At 38.1% G+C, this 23,105-nt stretch overlaps 1 protein-coding gene across 1 annotated transcript in view; it reads left to right on the top strand.

Moving 5' to 3' along the window:
• Positions 1 to 23,105, top strand: part of RAPGEF5 (Rap guanine nucleotide exchange factor 5) — a 228,835-nt gene that overhangs the window by 82,301 nt on the left and 123,429 nt on the right. The window contains exon 7 of the mRNA XM_072764532.1: positions 3,405 to 3,453. Within this exon, the coding sequence (XP_072620633.1) occupies positions 3,405 to 3,453 (49 nt within the window). The remainder of the gene's footprint in view (positions 1 to 3,404; positions 3,454 to 23,105) is intronic.

The following is a 23,105-nucleotide window of genomic DNA, read 5'->3' as shown; positions in this document are numbered from 1 at the left end:
AAAGAAGAGGATTCATTTCAGTCACAGTGAGAGAAACTAAGATGAACCAAAAACACAAGTAAAGTAGAAAAATAATCATTTTCTTATAAAAGACTCCTTGGTATAACAAACCATCTTAAAATCTGGTGGTTTATTTGTTTTTTTAAATTTTTTAATTTATTTATGATAGTCACACAGAGAGAGAGAGAGGCAGAGACACAGGCAGAGGGAGAAGCAGGCTCCATGCACCGGGAGCCTGATGTGGGATTCGATCCCAGGTCTCCAGGATCGCGCCCTGGGCCAAAGGCAGGCGCCAAACCGCTGCGCCACCCAGGGATCCCCAAAATCTGGTGGTTTAAAACTACACATTTATTATCTCTTTTTTAAAAACATTTATTTATTTATTCATGAGAGACCAGACTGAGAAAGAGAGACAGAGACATAGGCAGAGGGAGAAGCAGGCTCCTCGACGGGAGACTGATGCAGGACTCGATCCTGGAACTCCAGGATCATGACCTGACCCAAAGGCAGGCACCCAACCGCTGACCCACCCAGGCATCCCTATACATTTATTATCTCAAACAGTTCCTGAATGTCAGGAATTCAGGAGCATCTTAGACTGGATGGCTTTTGCTTGGAGTGTCTCAGGAAGTTGTTGGAATGTGAGCCAGGATCCCAGCCATCTGAAGACTTGACTGGTGCTGGAACATGAGACCTCTAGTTCTTATTAGTGCTTAAAAAATATTCTAGTTTCTGTTTCTGCAGTTGCTCAAAGTTTTACTTGTCAACATAAAAATGAATAATTATTTGCAAAGGAGGCCTTGAATCCTTCTAATATTCTCTTCTGAAGATTCCTGCTGGGAGTAGCTTATTAGTAGGGAATGCCTTCTCTGTGCATTTTTCTCTCCTCTAGGTCCTTTCCATGTTTTTCCTAAGGTTGCTTATGCATTCACCTCCTGTGGTTCAATGAATGATTGTTGATTATTGCTCTGGATAATACCATAAAAAGATGAACAAGTCTTTGCCTCAGTGGAGCTTCCGTCCAGAAGATAGGAATTAGTCATTCATTTGAAAATGATTAAATACTTGCCAGTGTGCTTACCAAAAAAAAAAAAAAAAAAGTTTCTGTGGAGATGCTATAGGAACATGTAATAGGATCATAGCTATTTCGTGTTTTTGCTTGATTGGCGCTTTGTGTTTTATAGGAAGAATACCAACCTTTGGGTTTTTTTTTTTTTTTTTTTTTTGTCAAAAGCCTCCATCCTGGGGCAAAAACATGGAAGCCGTTCCATACCCCACTCTGCTTAAAACACTCTTAAATCTTCCCTGACTGCAGACATTCAGGGGATTTCATGTAGTTCTGTAGAGCAATCTCATTTATTTTAAAACTTTTGTTTTTTTAAAGCTTAGTTTCCTTCTACCTTCACCTGTGAAGTTCTTGTCTCTCTCACTACCCTCTCTCCCCTCTGTCCAGTTGCTCCCAAATCTGTGTCCTTTCCTCATGCAACCCATTCCTCCCTTTCTTCCCCCACCAAATCTTTGAAAAGATGAGGTATTAGACAAAGTTGGGAATCTAATACCTTCTTTTTCTGAGCTTTGTTATTTGGAGACTCATTTCTAATTAGAGAAAGAAAAACTGAGGAGCTGCTAAAGAGAATTCAGGTATGGAAAACTGAGAGGAGGGTTGGGAAGACTGTTTTTGATCCTCTCTAAGTAAAGTAAGAGATCTGTCTCTGGCATCTTTTCCCATCTGTGTGTTCTTCGTGTCCCTGAGCCATGGTGGGGTCTTTCCTAGGAGGTCATAAAATCAGGAAGCCATTGACAAGATCTCAGTGGATGTTTATAGTTGGCATCTTTGCCCTCAGCCCCCAGTATTTGTGACACTGTGAGGGAGGAAAATCCTGAATAGAAAGGGTGGTAGTGTAGTAAACCTTACAAACAATTACAGATATATAAAGTATGCAATAGATGATGTTTTAATGTGTAGCTGTTCTTATTTGACTACCCATACAAGTATTTGTGAAAGTTTTCCTGTAGTCATGTATCACTTCTCTTTCCTATGGCCCTCTTCTTCACCCTAAGTTCTTCAACAGCAAATTTTCCTACCATGACTATTTTCAGAGCTGAGACTCCCAGAGTTGGAGAGAGTCTGATGGCCTTCTCATTATTGTATAATTTTCCAGAGAGTCTGAAGGTATCAAAGAATGGGCTAAATGAAGAGTATATCCATTGTCATGGCACGCATACTAGCCAGGTGGGGAAAACATGGCAGTAAACTGGCGGTGGGGGTGCTACTGTCCTCGGGGTGATGCTGCCTGGCCATTGTGGAAGAAGTCCACAATGGAGTCCCAGAGTCTAGCATATATATCTATTTTTGCCTTCAAGTAAATGAATATAAGTTAGATTAACTTCAGTAGCAAGTCTTATGTAACCTTGAACTTGCAGGTTCTCCCTTTAAGATATCATTAGTGTAATAAGCTGCAGAATCATTCCAAACTCACCAGCACTTCCAAACACCTGAACACACCCACACTTCCAAGTTTAAAAGACTATGTCCCTAGAGCGGAATGAGCTTGTTCATTATGGAATTTTTATTGTTGCTAAACATAGATTTCCAAAAGATTATCTTCATGGTATCTTTTTTTTTTTTTCATCTTATCTTTGAAAGTGACTGGTTTTTTTTTTTTTTTTTTTGTCTCTGTTTTATATTCCTTTGAGAATGCTTTTAGGAAAGGATTTAAGCACTCAAAGATGTGGGGGCAGGTGAAAAGAGAATGAGCAAGCAAAATGTGCAAATAAGTGGAGTTGGAGGCACTTAGGATTTTAAAGGTCATCTTGTCTATTCTCATTTCACCTACCCTGTGAGTCAATGACACTTGCTTTTATGTGGCTTATTTTCCAAAATGGTTGCCATAAGCCTCTCAGACTTCAAGTGAGCATTGATTGTGTTTGAGTAGAGATCCAATTACACCAGGATCACCTATCTAATTTTTCTAGAATTTCTATGTAAGCTAGAATCTTTGAGGGGATAAGTAGTATTTAATATCTTTGCCAAAGTACCATGCATGTTTTAATAATTGATTATTTGAATTATTTTTAAATGTTTTATAATTACAGTTTTAAGGCTCTTTGCATCATCATAGCAAAAATACCAATGATTTACAGTGTATATATTCTGGCAACTGTCCAATTTCTTTTGAAAGTAGATCAATATGATTCTTCCAGATTTTTGGCCTAAAATTTGTATGCAGAGGTTTTTCCCCTGATACTAAAAACTAACAAGACCCCAAAAAGTGACAGTAAACTTAACTTTCATTCCAGTAACTCTTAATTTCAGTGCATACCTGAACACAAAGTACTGCTTTTGATAGCTACATTTTTCTTATTCTAATTTTATTTCCCCCCTCCCTCTAATATCTTACTAGGTGCAGAGAGAACTAGCAGCTGTTATTGCTTTGAAAGCAAGGAAGTCTGGTGAGTAGTCTTACCTGGGGCTAGGTGTATTTCAGGAAGTTTTGATGCAGAATGCAGAGAAGTATCACTGTTTGTTTTTAAAATGATCTCTTCTGCCATTGAAATAGCACAGGCTATTATATACGTTTCTTTAAAATTTCACTGCTTTGCTTTAATTTATTTTATATTTCCAGGAAAAAATGAAATTAAAAATTAAAAATATGTTTGAAAAAAGTGTAAGTACACAACCCAAGGAAGCAAACCACATCTCATTTACCAATAATAATGACAGAGGAAAATAACATAAAAGTGGTCTTTGTTTAAAGGTATTTTTCATCTCAAAGTAGTGTCTTCTAAAAATAATTGTGTAATGACATTTAAAAGCAAGCATTTTCTATAGGTTTAATGGCATGGATCTGATCCCTGATACCTGTAGAACACAATCTGAAAGCGATATGTGGTAAGGAAAAGGGAGCTTTCAAATACATTTTGAAGAAGAGAAAGCCATACTCTGGTGAAATTCAAGATGAAATGGAGACTCAGTGAGGTAGAAAAACACTTAGGAGGAGTCTGAGAAGGAGACATCGTTTGCTCTTCAGAGAGAGGAGGTAAATGCTAAATAGAATGACAAGCAAAAAGGAGATGCTACTTGAATCAGGGTAAACTGGAATAAGACTTTTCAGGCAGAAAGACTGATAAAATCACAGAGATGACAAAAATCGAAGAAACTAATGGAACAGAAATGTTTTGACAATCCAGCGTTTTACAACTTTTTTTCCAGTTAGAAACTCTAAGAATTTGCTTTTGCCTCAGTTACTTTTTGAATCCAACATGCCTTAGTGTGAATTAGCTTATCATATGTAATCTCTTTTCTTTGTTGATTTAGCTGATGTAGAGGATAGAGAGACTGCATGCCATGAAGGTGGAGAGGAGGATGCAAAGAACAGCGATTGAGACCCCCAGGGTAGCGAACAGAGTAGCATGAATGGGGCTCCTCAGTGCCAGGATTAGTTGACTGTTTGCTTGATGGAGGCCAGGATGGAGAAAGGACATCAACACAAGGTTTTGGGGGCAGAGGGCCTAGAAATAAATTGTGCTAGAGCCCCTCTTCATACCTGTAATCAAAAGGAGACAAAATTTACAGTCAGTGTGAGTTGGAATGGCAGTGCCATAGATGATAGGATTTTTTTTTTTTTTAAGTTTCAGAAAAAAGGGAAATAATAAGCTTGCAGTGTGTCATTGCTGGAGAAAAACAGAGCAGATAAATTGGGAGGCTGGAGAAGAGGGCTACTAATTCTCAGAGAGTTGAGATGAGAAGGCCTCTGATAGGGGACATTTGAACAAAGACCTGAAGTCACTGAAGGGCTGAGGCCTATGGCTGTCCAAACAGGAGCATTTGGGCACAGGTGTGTACAAATGTGTGTGAGGAACAGCAAAGAGGTGTGAGTGGCTGGAAGCAAGTAGACAAGGCAAAAAGAGGTGGATTTTGGATGTAAGGCTAAGAAGTTTGAACTTTCTACTGATGAGGAGATATAAGCAAGACCTACATATGTTAGAGTATCCAAAATGAGGGATTTGGTGTGAAGTTAATTTTATTGAACCTTGATGTGGCTGTAAGAAGTTACATCTGTCTTCCATATTCATTTGACCTAGAGATCTTAGAGTATGAACATGACTCTGGCAGCGGCTCAGGACAGAAGGAAATGGTCTCTCACATGTATGCTAATGGTGGGAACATAAAATCCTAGTTTTACAGAGAAGCAGTGTTTCAGTGTGTTCCAGAAGCCCTGATTCTGTGACCCAGTAACTCCATGACTAGAGGTGCAGCTTGTAGCACATAATCACAGATGCATGTGAAGATTCAGGTAGAAGGAATCTGTTGTGTGTGTGTTTTTTTAACAATAAGAAATTAGAAATAATCACTAAGTCCTCGTAGTAGAGAAGTAATAAAATTGATGAGTGATATGGAATGTTTAAACAGCTTATGAAATGATATCTTGAAGAATCAATAGAGTAAAATGTTCAGTGGAAAAAAGTTTGTACAGTTAGCATATATTCATTTCATGATAAAAATCATTTTAATTGTTCTTCTTACTATGTAGTGTGTGCAATGAAAAAATTGTGGTCATACGTGAATGTATGAAGAAAGTGAAAAATCACCCATCGTCTCCACTGTTACCTTTCTTGTATTTGTTGCCAGATGTTACCCTTTTAATATGTAAATACTACATTATTATATATCAATATGCAGATTTGATAAAAGTGAGAACATTTTATCTGCACTCTTTTATTTTGAAGTGATTATATATTCATATGCGGTTGTAAGAAATAATAGAGAGCTCAGGTTTTCTTTTTTGCCTGTTTTGCCTAACAGTAACATTTTGCAAAACTATAGAACAATTTTACAAGCAGAGTATTGACACTGATACAGAAAATTTCCATCAGTACAAGGATCCCTCTTGTTGCTTTTTAATAGCTACACTGACTTTATTCCTGCCCCTATGCCTTCCTGACAGTATATAATCTTTTGAGAGTAGCTCTTTTCACTTGCCATAATTCTGTGAAGATTCATTCAGGTTGTTGTACATCAACAGTTCATTACATTTTATTGCTGAATAGTATTCCATCATATGAATATATGACAGTATGTTTACCACTCACCCCATGAAGGACATCTGGGCTGTTTTCAGTTTTGAGCTATTATGACTTAAACTACATCTGCAAACATTCATATACAGGATTTTGTGTGAACCGAAGTCTTCATTCCTCTGGGATAAATGCCCCCAAGTACAATTGCTGGGTTGATAGGTAGTTGCATGCTTAGGGTTTTTTTTGTGTGTGCGTGCATGCATGTGTGTATGTTAAGGTTTTATTTCTTTGAAATAGAAAGGGAGAAGCAGGCTCCCTGCTGCACAGGGAGCCAGATAGGGGGCTCTATCACAGGACCCTGGATCATGACCTGAGCTGAAGGCAGATGCTTAACTGACTGAGCCACCCAGGTACCCCACATGTTTAGTTTTTTTTTTTTTTTTTTAGAAACTACTGAAAATTTTGCAGACTGGCTATACCATTTTACATTCTTGCTAGTAATATGTAAGTGATTCAGCTTCTCTCCATCTTTGTCAGCATTTGGTATCATCACTTTTTTATTTTAGCCATTCTAATAGGCATAAAGTGAAATCTCACTTTTTTGCATTTCCGTAATGGCTAATGATATTGAACATCTTTGGTTGCTTATTTGCCACCTGAACGTCATCTTTGGTAAAATTTCTCTTCATGTCTTTTGCCCTTTTTGTAATCAAATTGTTGGTTTACTATTGAGTGGTTTTTTTTAAGTGTTCTTTACATATTGTAGATGCCAGTCCTTTGTTGGATATGTGGTTGGCAAATATTTTTTCCAAACTGTAGTTTGTCCTTTTATTTTCGTATCAAAGTCTTTCACAGAGCAAAAGTTTTTAATTTGGGGAAATCCCTTTATTAATTTTTTAATGGATCATGTCTTTGGGATATGTTTAAGAACTCTCTGTCTAGCACTAGATCCCAAAGTTTTCTGTCTTTTTTTTTCCTTGACAGTTTTAAAATTTTGTGTTTTAAATTTGAATCTATGATTTATCTTGTGTAAAGTGTAAGACATAGGTCAAGGGGTCTTTTTTGTTGTTATTTCTGTTATTGTTGTTTGGTTTTTTTTTTGGCTTATGAATGTCCAGTTGCCCCAGCACCTCTGTTGAAGAGACCATCTTTCTTTCATTGAAGTGCTTTTGTACCTTTGTCGAAAATAAATTGGGCATATTTGTGTGGGTATCTTTCTAGGTTCTCTATTACTCTCCATTAGACAGATTCTGTTAGTATACACCAGTATCGATTACTGTAGCTATATATAATCCATTTTTTATAGATTTTATTTTCATGTCAGTAATATAGATCTGGATCGTCAGTTTTATTAGCTATATATACTATATAGTTTGTTTAATTCTGGGTTGTACATTTAGGTTTTTAATTTTTTTCCTATTATAAATAACAGAAGGACCTAAAGATAAATTCTTATGCTTGTATTCTTTTGCCTTTTTCCAATTATTTTCGCATAATAAATTACTAAAAATGGAAGAGCTAGGTTGGTAGATAGGTGTAAACAGTGTTAAAGTTTTGTTTTTCACATTTAGGACTTTAAGTCATCTGGAATTTGTTTTTGTATATGGTGTCAGGTAGAAATCAAATTTTATGTTTTCCTTATGCTAAGCCAGTTACCCCCAGGAACATTCACTGCTAACTCCCCCAGGAACATGATGCTAACTCCATCATACATGAAATTCATGTATATTGTTTCAATTACCAAAGCTTTATAACACGGCTTTTTCTAGGGTAGGAATAAGGCAAATCTCTTCTTACCTATCTTGTCCTCCTCAGAGTTTAATTTTGTCAGGTTCTGTGAAATCTCCTATAGGAATCTTTTAAAGTGTATTGCATATAGATTATTAGATAAATGTGACACTTTGGAAATAAGTGTTTCCATCCATGAACCTAGGATATCCTTTTATTTTTTCGAATTTTCAATACTGCTGTGAAAATTTCTCCATTAGGGCCTTATACATTTTGTTTGTATTTCTAGTCACCTTGTGATGGCAGTTACTATTGTAAATGAACTATTTTTCTATTCTCTCTCTCTTTTAGTTATCTTCTGTGATGGTTTCTCAAGTCTTTATCTTTCATGATCCCTTTTGTTTTAATAGGTTTACTTTTTAGAGAAGTTTTGGATTCACAGAAAAATTGAGCAGAGAGTACACAGAGTTCCCATATACCCTTTGCCCTGACCTGTGCATGGCCTCTCCTATCAACATCTCAGAGTGGCACATTTATTACAGTCAGTGAACTTATACAGACACACCACTATTGCTCAAAGTCTATAGTTTATATTAGGATTCACTCTGTATTTTATGTTTTATGGGTATTGTGATACGTATCTACATTAGAATATCATACAAAATAGTTTCACTACCCTAAGAATCCTTTGTGCTTCATCTATTTATTTTTTTCTCCCAACCCCTGAACACTCATCTTTTTTTACTGCTTTTGTAGTCTTGTCTTTGCCAGAAAGTCATTTAGTTTGATTCATACAGTAGGTAGCCTCTTTAGATTGGCATCTTTTGCTTAATAATATGCAGTTAAGGTTCCTTCATGACTTTTCGTGGCTTGAAAGCTCATTCTTTTTAGCAGTCTGTAATATTCCATTTTCTAAGTGTTCCACAACTTATTTACCCATTCATCTACTGAAGGACATCTTGGTTGCTTCCCAGTTTGGGCAATTATGAAATAAAGCTGCCATATACATCACTGTGCAGCTTTTGTATAGATGTAAATTTTCACCTCTTATGTGTAAATATCAAGGAGCACACTTACTGGATAGTATGGCAAGAGTATGGTTCATTTTATAGAAAACCACCAAACTGCCTGCCAAAGTGGCTATACCATTCTGCATTCCCACCAGGAATGCATGAGAGTTGCTGTTGCCTCATATCTTTGTCAACATTGGTTGTTGTAAGTGTTCTGGATTTTAGCCACGCTAATGGTTGTGTAGTGGTAGCTCATTGTTGTTTTAATTTGCTTTCTCCCCCCCACCCCATGACCTAAGATGTGGAGCATCTTTCCATATGCTTATTTGCCATCTGTATATCTTTGGTGAAGTGTCTATTAAGGTCTTTGGATTGATTGTTTTCTTATTTTTGAGTTTTAAGAGTTCTTCATATATTTTGGGGAACAGTTCTTTTTCAGATATTTTTTTGCAAAAATTTTCTCCCTGTCTGTGGCTTGTCTTCTCATTCTCTACACATTGTCTTTTGAAGAGCAGGTGCTTTTAATTTCAGTGAAGTGAAGCTTATCTTTCTTTCATGGAATCATGTCATTGGTGTTGTATGTAAAAAGTCATGCCAAACTCAAGGTCATTGAAGTTTTCTCCTATGTCATATTTTAGGAATTTTATATTTTTGCATTTTATATTTAGACCTCTGATCCATTTTGAGTTAATTTTTGTGAAAGGTCAGGACTATGTCTAGGTTTATTTATTTATCTATTTTTGTATGTAGGTGTCTGGTTGTTCCTGCATCATTCATTGAAAAGATTATCTTTTTATCTATTATATGTCCTTTGCTCCCTTGTCAAAAATCAGTGACTGTATTTGTGTGGGTCTATTCTGGGCTCTCCTGTTCTAGTCCATTGATCTATTTGTCTATTATTTCGATAATGCCCCACTGTCTTGATTACTCGAGTTTATGGTAAGTGTTGACATCATATAGCATCAGTCCTTCCAACTTTGTCCTTCTGCTTTAATATTGTGTTGACTATTCTGGGTCTTTTCCCTCTCTGTAAACTTTAGAATCAGTTTGTTGATATCTGCATCTATTGTCTTTTATAATTAATAATCTTTGCTATGTGAGAACCCTTGCTCTTGTGTCTAGCAAAAGTGTTGAACCCAAATGAGTTCTACTACCTTGTTTTAAAATGATCTTGGATTTCCTGTATGGGCAAGTATAACATTTATCAATAATGACTAGTTTGTCTCTGTCTCACCAATCCAAATAACTCCTTTTTATCTCATACTATTTCATTAGCCAGTGTCTTCTAATATAGAATTGACAAATGTCATTGATAGTTGGCATTCTTATTTTGTCCTTGACTTTAACTAAATATGGTATTTTTTGGTTAGAAAAGTAACATGAATCAACAAGGTTGTAATAGAGAAAAACAAAGATATTTCTCTCCTGTACCCCCCAAAAAATTTGGTAAGCAGTCTAGGGACAGAAATGAGCAAAAAGTTGTATATTAAACTATTCAAAAAATCCAAATATGAAAAGTACTAGAGATACTTACCTGTTTCCCTCCATACTCTCACTGCTTGACTTGACATTGAGAGTAGATGAAAAATGACTGGCAAGGTACAAGAGAGGTATCATAGATATTATGTTCCTTCTTGCCTTTTTTGGATTCTAATTTGGCACCTGCTGTATGCCAGGTACAGTGTAAAGTGTGAAGATATAATAGCAAAGATAAATAGGGCCCCTGCTGTTTTTAAATTACAACATGTTTCATAAATGGAAAACATTAATGAGTCACTGGCTGTTTGAAAAGAAAAACTTATTACTGATTACTGTGTAGTTAGGAGGTGATAAAATGCAAAGACATTAAGCATAGCTTTAATTAAATAGAGTTTCAGCTGCAGAATGGTACTTTCTGTGTATGCTTGTTGTGGTTTTATAAAACTATTTTGAAGGGTTTTTTTTAAGAAAGAAAAAAAAGAAGTTGGTATATATCTAATAAAAAGTATGAAAATGATAGTACATCTGGGGCTTGACAGAAGGAATTGATTACCTTAATATCTTATGTCTTGCAGTAAAACTGTTAATTAGGGCTCAGGTGGTCATGCCAGATTTATGTCTCATTGCTAAGGGTTATTAAAACAAGAATTAGTATAAAGCAAAAGTTTTTTATTTCAGCTCACCGTGCAAACAGAAATAAAAGTAACTGCCAATCGATAGATGATATTAATGATTCAAGGCTGTAGCTTAGTAAAAAATCCATTTTGTTGTAATTTTCTAAAAGGCCATTAGGATGTGCCTTTAAACAGTTTTCTCCTCCAGATGCTAACCTTAGTGAACGTGAATAGCATTTCAAGGCTTCTTTAAGAGATTTACAAAAATTAGCACAGATATCCTTACACTTTCTTCTTGTTCGATTGCTTATTCTGCTGCTAATGTTAGCTAATTAGAGTCTTGGGAGATATGTTTTTTCCCTTTTCCAGGAATCCACAGCCAAAGCACTTTTAGCTCTCATTATCTTTAGATTATATGAAATTTGTGCCGTGGTGGGCTTCTATTTCTGGAAAGCCAGAAATACCATATTGGTAAATCTCTTTGGCAGTTGTTCTATTTTACTCTGTCTGCTTGGTCCATAGCTAGTTAAGTGCTTTAAAACTAAATATCTAAAAAATTAAAGTTTGGGAAAGAAAGGGGTTCTAGGCTCTGTTTATGCCATTAATTGTCACTGTGACCTTAGGAAAGTGATTTCAGTTTGTCTCATGAGGGGATTGGTATGGAATCTGAAAACCTTAGAGATGCCTTTCAGCTCTAATATTTAATCATAGCAATAAATATTTGTATTAATTACCTTTATTATCCTTGATGGAATCACAACCTTGGGAATATTTTATTCAGGCCTCTTTTAGGTGCAAGTGCTAAAAAAAAAAAAAAAGCAAACTGAAAACCACAAAGGGAATTTATTGGTTCAAAGAATCTATGAAGTTAATCTCATCAGAAAGGAAAAACCTCTGTTTTGGAAGTCCCAACAGTGGTCTTGGTGGGACCTTATTGGAAGAATGACATGCCTGCCTCTGGAGCAGTAGAAGCATGACAGGGGTAGTTCCAAAGTCAGGTCAACCCCACACAAGACACATGGGCTAATGCCAGGATAGATGTGGCCCCTCAAAGGAAACCAGCAAGAGAGGGAACCTTGGTAAGCAGGCACAACATGCACTCACCACAGAAGGAATTGTTTGTGTCGTGTCTCCATCTCAAGATTTAGGGAAAAATGTTATGCCTGAGATCACTTAGGCTAGAAAGCCTGCAGCAAACCCATGTTTTTCAACGCCCAGTCTCCAATTTTTACTACACTGTGCTCCCTCCCTTGTTAATAATTTTCTGGATTATAAGAATAAAGATGTGGTTTATGAAAAGAAAATCCCATCTTCCACTTTTGTTCTTGGAATGGAAAAGACCAGAGTTAAAGCTCATACATTTTTCAAGTAGCAGATAGCATTTTTTTTTCTCTTCCCAGGAATTGAGGTTAAAGTGTTATTTGTGTACCAAGATACTTTATTATTTCTTGGGGATATTAAATATATATAATATAAATATATATATAATGTAAAAGAGTATAAAATAGCTTCACTCTGTTGTGATTAATTTTAGCTTCTTAAAAACATTTTTAATGTTTTACTCTTACTTAATAGAAGGGATGAGAAGGAAGCCACTGTTTTACATTGAAATTAAATGGTCTTTCCTAGCCTTCTGGATCCTCATGTTTGTTTTCTCATCTTTGGATCCTATATTCAAGGTTAATTAGGCATTTGAATGGGGGTATGATTTCAGCAACCTGGTAACTACTGTTTGCCATGCAATGAACTCTGTACAGGTAACATATTCAAACAGGCAACCCCTGGATCCAGTAGTCATGGTGGACCCATCAGACAGGTTGAAAGTCTTGTGTCACTCCAGTAGTCTGGTTCAATTGCCAGCTTTGAAGATCTACTGTTAGTAACAATCATTGGTCATCAGCAATACTTATTAGGAAATTTAAGCAGTTTTAAGCCCCCTTCTTAAAAATATGCATGTAAGATTGGGGGAAATGAAATGTTGACAGGAAGCTCTGATGTGAGATTTGAGATCTGACACAATTGAGAAAACATTCTCTTTCAGGGCAGAAGCATTACAAAGACAAGATATTCATGTTGCTTTGTCGTGAGAAGTGAAGGAGATTGATTATTTTTAGCAGTAGAGAAGGCTTTTCCTTTTACATGTCTAGAAGAAAAAAATAACCATTAAACCTATGGAATTGTTCTGACTTATATGGTCCTCTAAATTTTTACTTTTTATTTCTAGTTGACAGCTTTCTCCTTTTAGTGGAGAACCATGTTTGACTTGACCCTTTCCCTTTGGTAAACACATAACTCATATATAGGAGAATGCACAATAAAATGGAATTTTAGAGTTGATGTTAATAATACAGTTAAGGGCCAGCTAAGACAACCTCATGGGCTAGTATAGTTACTGCTGTGGCAAGTTCTTCAACCTTTCCAGCTTTCTGTGATATTTTATATTGAAAATTTAAAACTAAAAGCTATGATGATCTTCTCCTATATGTTCTTTTTTCCACCTAGTCTCTCAGCACTCTAATAATGAGTGTTTGAGCTAGGAAGATTATAGTGGCAGAAGGCTGTTGGCTAGATTTTAAGTAATTAAGATACTATGCTTAATTTATCGTGATACTTTCAACCACTTAAGTTTTCTTAAGTCTTCCTTGGCCTGCCATCTAAGGATGCACCTTGTTCTCTCAGAATTGATATTTCCACATGGTTTGTTTTTTGTCCTTTTCTTCTTTGCCACATCTTGGATGCTGTGCCAGCCAGCGGCCATCGCTCCCATTCGTGGTCCACACAGTCCTACACTGACTTTCTTGTAGCCCCACTGATTGTCAACCAAGAGGAAAGAAGTACAATGTGTCTTTTTTAAAAAAAATGGCATAAAACCACAGTAAGAGTCTTAATATAGTAATTATCGATCCAATGTCAAGGTCAAGGATCTTTGAAAATGTGAAATTCTTGCAATCAAGAAAATAATAAGCTTTGGTAAAACCCAGAACCAATTGAAAATGCATGCAGCAGATGCTTTGTAAATTTTTCTAACTCTCCCACTGGGATACAAAGAAAATTGCCTTTAAAAAAAAAATCCCGTGACACCGTCTTTTGTAATTAGAGCTATTAAGTCGAAATGATAAATAACCATTAATGGCATACTATAAAAGAAAATAGCCCTTTGCCCTGATTTCTCCTTGAACAGCAAGAGATCTGAGAGTACAGAAGTTGGGTTCCTTTAACCCTAAGAATTGTTTAGAATTGAGAAAAGCAAGCAAGCTGATTTTTTTTATCCTTCCACGCGATCGTGTCCATTAAGATAGTAAATGAAACTGATTTGCCAAGGAGGTGAATAATTATAACTACCTGGAGTGTGCTCCAGAATGCAGGGGTTTTGTTTTCAAAACAAAGTGCTGCGGGGCACTTCAGTGGTGGTATGTAATGCTTGTAAGGCCCAATAGACAATGGTAATTATCACTTTAAATGGGTGCTTGTCCCTGTCTTAGGGAACCAGACACAGGGAAGGAGAACTGAGTACTGATGGTCCCTGACCCTAGGAATATGAGGGCTCACAGACCAGGCTCTTGTCCTCCGTGGTCCAGGACAACGATTTTATGTCATTTGGATTTTTACCTGTTAGTGCCTAGGTTTTACAAATGTTGCCAAGCTTCCCTGAGATTTGGAGCAGAGAGGTGAGTGGAAGGCAGGAGAGAGGCTTTAAAGGAAGAAAATCAAGTTTTCTATTTGAGTCCTGAAAAGCAGCTTCTAGCATTGTAGCTCCTGGGAGCATTATTTTCTGTGAGGGAGCTAGATGAGTATAATGAGTGTATCCTGTGCATAAATTCAATATTAGTTCTACACCCAAGGTCAAATGAAAGTTAATGACCATTTGCACACCAGAGATCTGAAACCCACATTTTACTTCTTTCTCATAATGACAAAAAAGGAGAGCAATTTATATTTAAATTGATTTAAATTTCAAAGCATAAACACAGAGGTCTCCCTGGTACTCTTTCTTTGTCAGTGAAACTTCCTGGCAAGTCTCCCCTTTCATAAAAAAAAAAAAAAATCAAGCCCCATCCCCTTCCAGTTCCCTAGTGTGGACAGTTATTTTTGTTTTCTGTGGAACTACCCTGTTCCACCCTGCTGGGTTGGTGACACCAAATCAGAAGCCAGCAATGCAGTCAGGGCCACTTTCTTTAATGATTTAGGTTTTGCATTTGTTGAGCTAATTAGCTGATTGAGGCAACTAATGGGTGTCTTTAATCCACTGTTGACTGAGCAGCCTCTCCCTGAAGCCTGCCAGCTCCTTTGTTCTTGGTCTTCTGGGGAGTAGGAGCTGCTTCCCAGATGAACATATGATATATGCCACCCAGTGTCCAGAGGCCAGCCTGAGAGGCTGGTATACTAATTACCAACTGCCCTCAAAGCCTGGGCATCCACTGAAAGTCCTGTGGCTGACAATTTTTTTATGTATGAATAAAGGTTTGCATTTGGAGAGTGCCTGGATGAAGACAGAGAAGAGGATGATCTATAATCCCCTTTCAGAATTGGTAATTCTATGATTGCTCCTTTATACACCCCTTAGGTACAAAATGAAAGTGATGTAGATATTTTAAATATTAGAATATTTGAGGAAATATTTTTTAAAGATTAGATAATTAAATGGAAAGCTATATTAAAATCATCTCTCTTATGAACTGAAATATTCCTTAAAAAGGATTCTTGCAGGGATTCCCTGGGTGGTTCGGTGGTTTGCGCCTGCCTTTGGCCCAGGGTGTGATCCTGCGGTCCTGGGATTGAGTCCTGCGTTGGGCACCCTACATGGAGTCTGCTTCTCCCTCTGCTTGTGTCTCTGCCTCTCTCTCTCTGTGTGTGTGTGTCTCTCATGAATAAATAAATAATCTTTAAAAAAAAAAAAAGAATTCTTGCCATATGCTATTGTTATAAAGTTACGAGGTTGTACACCCTGGTAATCACACCCTCCTACCAAATTCCAGCAATCCTGGGCATGTCATTAGGAAATTTGACTCCCATGCTGTCCTGTGTTCAGTCACTCTGGTAAGTCAACTGGCTGCCCTCAACCTCAGTTTCCATTTCTCATAAAAGGAAGTGATCAGGCAAGGTTGATGACTACAGTGCCATACTAAGCCTGTGGATCAAGGCCTAAGTACCCAGTTCTAGGCAGCTTTACATCTCTTTATTGATGTAAAGCTGCCTAGTTCAGTAAGAATATGGGCATGATAACTTTTGATAAATTAATTTCCTTTATAAACTTCTGTGACTCATTGCCTTTTTCCTCAGTGAAGATCTGTGGAAGGCCCTTTCCTGCCCCCGGCCTCGTCTTCAGAGAACATTTTCTAACTCTCATTTGTATTGACAAGTAAGAGCTATCAAGGGAAATCTTTGTCTTGGCCACATGACCCAGCTATTGTCCAGAATTCGTCACATTAAAAGTCTGATTGTGTAAACAGCCATAAAAACGGAGCTGTTCTCAGTAAAACTGCAATGACATGAACACAGTGTGTGTGAGTATAAGTAAATAATGTTCTGTAGTGCAGAACACAAAGCAAGCGATTTGATTTAGCTGAATTCTTCCAGAATGAGTGATGCTGTTGCAATAAAAGTGAAATTTGCTTCGTGTACTATTCTGTCCATTTATGTAACACACACATAAATACTGAACATTTGATAATTTCTAAATCAGACTTTTTCTTTATAAGCGGTCAAACTGTGGTTCTAGCTATTTGCTTTTTTTCAGATAGGTTATAAAAATACTGCATTTTAATGTTGCATACAGTGATTGAGATCTGTTTTTGGATTGAGGTGGGCAATAGAAATTTTGACTCCAGAGTCAATAAGGTCGTGTGTTATACAACTTCATACATTTTCACAAAGTGTTTTTGTTTGGAGATGAGGAAACAAGGATGGATAGATACTTTAAAAAGTAATCCTAGGTTTCTTCCTGAATGGTTACATCAAAATTCCCCTGTGACTAGAGAATTTTATTTTTCTAAAGCAATGGTTCTCAAGATTCATTTGCATAGTAGTAATTTGCAGTGCTCCTGCCTCCCTGCCCCCCCCCGCCCTGCCCCCACTCCAGTTAAGCTTGGATGGAGGCCTTGATATCTGAATTTTTAACCAGCCTTCACCGCTAAGTGATTTAGGTGCCACGCTTTGACAGACACATTCCAAGGTCTGTGTGATCTGCAGTCTCAGGGAGTGAGCTGGTGTGTCATGAAGGCTGTTGGTCTAATGAACCAAGTATGGTAGGGACGATCAAAATGTTGTTTATACTTTGGCTACTAACTCATTTATTGGACAACTGCCTAACTCCTAGCTTTTCCGTGTTCCTTTACCCGACTAGAGATTTTGTCATGGGAATGATAACAGAATTATAACATTCTCATGGTATTGGCAGTAAAAGCTTTATAAATGAAGTGAATTATTATCAAGGTTTTATTTGTTGGGCAAGACTCAGGAGTAAGAGAACATTCTCTCTCTCTCTCTCTCTCTTTTTTTTTAAGGTTTTATTTATTCATGAGAGACACACAGAGAGAGGCAGAGACACAGGCAGAGGGAGAAGCAGGCTCCATGCAGGGAGCACTCAATCCTGGGACTCCAGGATCACACCCTGGCGCCCAAGGCAGATACTCAACTGCTAAGCCACCTACGCGTCCTCCCTCACCCCCAGAACATTCTCACTGAGGTTTTCCACACTAAACTTACCAGGAAACCATTTGAAGGGGGAGTGGTTGGCACTATTTAAAGGGGAAGTGAATTTAACCCTGGCTCCCAACAAGTGCCCCTGACCCAAAGCTGCATCCTTGGAAAAGGATGGGAAAGCCAATCCTTATGAATTGTGGTCTGATCCCAAGTCAATAGAATGAACGGGCTTGTCTGGTTCACCCCTTTGCTAAAAAGTGGCTAGCTTTTCTCTATTGAAAATATAAACATTTAATAAAAACAAAGCATAAAAAAACACAAAGCATTCACCTACTAAAATCAATGAAGAAGTTTACATGTTATCATGTCATTGTTTTCTGGTAGAAAAATAACTGTGAGAAATGTGAGGTTACTTTGGATCCATCCTGAGGAACAAATGGTAGAGAGCCAAGCATGACAGATACAATCTCCATCTCAGGTTTATATGTTCTTATTCATTTTGATTTTTCATTTTGTTTTTACATGTTTAAAAGGCCCATTTCTGTCATAGTTCCAAAGGTGGAGCTAAGTGCGGGTGATTTTCCTCTGTCTGAAGTGGAGAGTATACAGTAAACACAAATTTGTCACGTATTAGCAATAAAACCAACTTCCCCACCCTTCAGATGTGGGTCTTTAAAGGAGTTTGGAGATTGTCGATAGGCCCTGGCCGAGAGCCTCTCTTGCTGCCCGGGAAGGGGTAGGGAGCATTGTCTTGGCCTCCTGTGGTGTGCCTACCTTGTCTGGTCAGGGAAGGGGCTTATTCCATCACGGGGCTTTATGGTGTTAGAGCTGCATACCTGGGCTGCAGGCTCTGACAGCAGGTGCCTCGGACCCTCGGCCACTTAGACGCACCCCCAAAACTAACTGCAGCCCCAGAATTCACACTTCACATTTGTACCTAAGTCCAAGTAACTGAAGTTGTTTCCTTTTGCTGGTAACATTAGGCCTACACAAATTAACTAATTTCAGGGTTAGTCTTATCACCAAATGGACGGTTTCATCAAAAGATCACATTTATATATATGGGTGGCTGAGGCCCCTCCAAGGAAATTTTCATGGGACCTGTTGTAGCGCAGTTTTTTTATTAGCTTGCTATTCCAAGAAGAAAGATAAATAAAACAACTGACAATTTTATCAATTTTATATGAAAACTCTAAATACATATACTTGTTTGAGAGGAAATATGAGTCAGTGCCTTTGGCATGGATGTGAAAAATAGTTTGGGTTGACAAGCAATGCTGTATCAAAACTTTTTTTTTTCCCTGCATGTGTTTTGGCTTGGTTTTGTTACCTTATCTGGTAATAATCATACAAGATTATTTTGTTTTATGAGCCATTAAAGCACTTACATCGACACTTAAAAGTGGTAACGAACAGATTCTCAGAATTACTCTCTACACTGAAATGTAGGTGGGAAGTGCTATGTTCTTGTGACGACTACACTGGGTCCTCTGCAAGCTGCTACCTACTGCCAGAGAGCCACATTTTAGCTGTTTTAGATTTGAACTCTTTTTTATGATAAACTGTCCATTCAGGCTATTGCTCCTGCCTGGACTGAGTATAAAATACCCCCTTTGGGATTCCTCAGTCCCTGGTGTGGAAGAGTCACTGGAACCTCACCATGTCCTTGGGCATCTCTAGTCTCTGCAGAGGTCCCCATGTCAGTCATTGATGCCCCTGTGATATTTGCAGTGATAGTCAGGGGCACATCCCTGCTGGGTTAGGGTCTCTGGGCCTTTCGGGCTGTCTTGCCCTGTATTGCCTCTTGCTGAAGCTATAAACCCCACTGCTTCCCTGTCACGTGCTCCATCCAGCCAATGGCCCTGAATAAGGTAGGCTGCACTGCAGGCCTCTGTCCCTAGGACATGTAGAAGCTTGTGAGTCCTTGCAGATTTCCCATCCTGGGAAAGAGGAATAACTCAAGAATACTAAGCTCTGGACCTCATCTGCCCCTTGCCCACCTTAGCTTTACTATGCTCACTGCTGAATCCACTGTGACCATGTTGACCCCCCCACCTGGGGCTGGGAGTTAGACTGTGACACAGTCTCTTCTGTGTGCTGTCTCAATCTGTGTGTTAAACTGCGTTCCTGTCTTTGGTGTTGCCTCAACCATGTACCTGACCTCACCTTCTCAGAGCCCAAGCCCACTCAGGAAAGGTGAGGCCCATAGGTCTTACGTTTTCTCTCTGATGCCTCTTTAAGAGCCTGTCCCCCAAACTTGACAGTCCACTTGCAGTATCTTGGAGACAGCCTTGAGCTTTTCTAGCCCATTACTTCCTGACTGGTTCTTGAGGGGGACAAACCTGTGGCTTTGCTAGTCCCAGAAAAAGGGATTTGAGGTTTGAAACTTACAGAGTTGGTTCTTGATGTGCAAAGGAAGGTGACATCTCTCTATAAATTTTGCCATTTCAAGGTAAAATTCTAACTTGATGTCAGAATACAAATTGTAATGACTTTCTTTCTATGTTCCTTATCCACTCTACCCCAGTAGTGGCTGGGCCTAATTAGGAGAAAGGCCCCATCCATGGCTAAGAATGGAAAAGGGAAAAAGCATGTTAACCATGTTCAGAGTAAAAGGTAGCTACCCTCAATCAAGCATTTCATGTCTACTCTTTCTTCCACATACTCATCCTGTGGGTAGTGTTGGTTATCATCCCTCTTTTTCAAGGAATGCAGTTGAGGTTTGGTAAAGTGATAAAACTTGACAAAGGTCATATGCTAGAAGGACTGTAGGGAGGATGCCATAATTTTTCCCAAATGTGTAATAAATAATAAAAGGAAGTTTCTTTAAATTCTAGCAGGGTATATTAGATGAGGGTTAAGGAAAATTCACATCTTTTCCTGGCCACCTCTTGAGCTGCCCACCCTCCATTGATTGCACTGTTTGGTATCTTTGCTTGTATTTGCAAACACAAGGACTCTTAGAGAATTGGTGGTGGTTCTTCTGTATGTTTTAGAATTTCCTTGTTATGTCATTGGGAAGATTTAGCAGTAGCATTACTGACAATTCAGGAGCAAGAAAAGCTTATGGACATCATATGTGTGGAAGAAAGCTGTAATGATATTTTTAAAAAGCAGATCACTGGTCTACTATAAAACCTTAGTTAAGCATCGATGTAGGTATGACCTGTTGTGTTTTCTTTTTTACAGTCCTAGAGGTGGATTTGTGTAGCTGTGAAAAACAAATCAAGGGACTCCAGTTCACTTCTAGCTCAGCTACTTGCTATAACTTAGTGGCTTCCAGAGGCTTATTTTCTTATTCTGCAAAATGGAGCTAATGGCACATGCCTCAGAGGCTTGTTTAGGTCAGAGGTGGGGAGGAGAGTTAAATGAGATGCTGTAAAGCATGTAGCTCTGCGTTGGCACATAGTTAGACTCAGAAATTACTTTTATTTCTTGAGATAAATTTTTTGGTTTTTTTATTTTCTAATTTTTATTTAAATTCTAGTTAGTTAACATACAGTGCAGTATTGGTTTCAGGAGTAGAATTCAGTGATTCCTCACTTACATATGACACCCAGTGCTTATTATAACAAGAGCCCTCCTTAATACCCATCACCCTTCTCTCCCATCCCCCACCCACCTCCTTCATCAACCTGTTTGTTCTCTATCCTTAAGAGTCTATTATGGTTTCTCTCTCTCTCTCTTTTTTTCCCCTTTCCCATATGAAAAGATACTGAATATCACTCATCATTAGGGAAATACAAATCAAAACCATGATGAGATACCACCTCATACCTGTCAAGAATGGCTAAAATAAACAACACAAGAAACAACAGGTATTGATGAGGATGCAGAGAAAGGGAAATCCTCTTGCATTGTTGGTGTGAATGCAAACTCATTCAGTCATCAGAAAAACAGTATGAAGATTCTTCAAAAAGTTAAAAATGAACTACCCTGAGATTCACCAGTTGCACTACTAGGTAAAATAATACAGATCCAGAGGATAAAAAAATACAGATCTGAAGGGGCACGTGCACCCCAATATTTATAGCAGCATTATAAACAATAGCCAAACTATGGAAAGAGCCTAGATGTTCATCAACAGATGAATGGATAAAGAAGATGTGTATATATACAATGAAATATTACTCAGCCATCAAGAAGAATGAAGTCTTGCCATTTGCAATGATGTGGATAGAACTAGAATGTATTATACTAAATGAAATAAGAGAAAGACAAATACCATATTATTTCACTCAGATGTGGAATTTAAGAAACAAAACAGATGAGATAAATCTTTTAAAATTTTAATTCCTGGGAGAGCTATAGAGTAGACAAATGCACTAGGGACCTTTTTTTTTTTAGGTTGGGGGAGAGGGAGAGAGAGAATTTTTAAGCTGGCTGTATGCCGGCATGGAGCCAGAGTTGAGGCTCTATCTCAAAGCCCTAAGATCATGACCTGAAATGAAATCAAGAGTCAGATGCTTAACTGACTGAGCCACCCAGGCACCCCTGTACTAGGGTCTTTTTAAATGAATGAACATCTGGGAGTGTCTAAGAGCCATTGCTGCTCATATCTTTATCACGTGATTATAGCAGATTGGCCCGAACTGTCCTGTCACCAGAACATATCCTCAAGGCATTTCAAAACCGAAAGCTTTTCTCTCTCTCAACATAAATGCTGAAGAAAAATCATAGCTAAGGTTAAGTTGATTATTTTTTAATTAAAGTTTTATTTCAGTTTAATCCTGTACAAGCCATCTTTGTGTTAAGAGGAAACTTGTGTTTTTCTGGTATGTTTCCTCGAAGAGCAACTGAAAGGTTCTTGGGCTCAAGTGCTGATGACTCTGGCCAATGGAGCAAATATTTATGATCTAATTAAAGGATTTGATACAGGATATACTTTGTTCTTTTGACATTATCATTTTTCTCTGTTGAATAACTTTTCCATTGACTGGACATCTATTAAATGTTACTCAAAAGAAAATGCTGTGGAAACCTATTACAAAGTAGAGGAAAGGAAATTTGAAGGGTCTTGGCTCTAAGACAAAAGCTTTAAGAATTGAAGGGGAATCCTCTCTGCCTGAGGGCAGGATAAATCATGCGGTCAGCAAGAAGCAGGGAAACAGTCCAGAGCTTGAGCTGCCATCAGCCAAGTGTGCAGAGTGTGGAGCATCTGATGGAGGGGAATGGCAGTTTTTCAGCTACCTCTGATTTTAGCCTCCTCACTATAGATTTATTATTTTGTCTGAGTGCTGTGAATTTCTAGGACATCAGTGCACATACATTCAGATATTAGTAAAACCAGTGCCTTTCTTTCTTCCTTTTTTAAAAAAGATTTTATTTATTTATTTATTTGACAGAGCACAAGCTGGGGGAGCAGCAGAGGGAGAGGGAGCAGCAGGCTCTCTGTTGAGCAGGGAGCCCAATGCAGGGCTCGATCCCAGAACCCTGAGATCATAACGCAAGCTGAAGGCAGATGCTCCAACAACTGAGCCACCCTGGTGCCCCAAAGCAGTACCTTTCTTTTGTGCAGCAAACATTTATTATCTTCTCTATATAGAATGCAGAGTTTAGGAAGCATGGTAAGAGTTGAAGGGGTATTGTAGGAACACTCAACAATGAGTAC

This window comes from Vulpes vulpes, chromosome 7 (genome assembly GCF_048418805.1).
Source record: "Vulpes vulpes isolate BD-2025 chromosome 7, VulVul3, whole genome shotgun sequence".
In the NCBI taxonomy this organism is placed as follows: domain Eukaryota; kingdom Metazoa; phylum Chordata; class Mammalia; order Carnivora; family Canidae; genus Vulpes; species Vulpes vulpes.
Note: the sequence above shows the minus strand (reverse complement) of the source record. Positions and strands in the feature narration are given on the sequence as shown.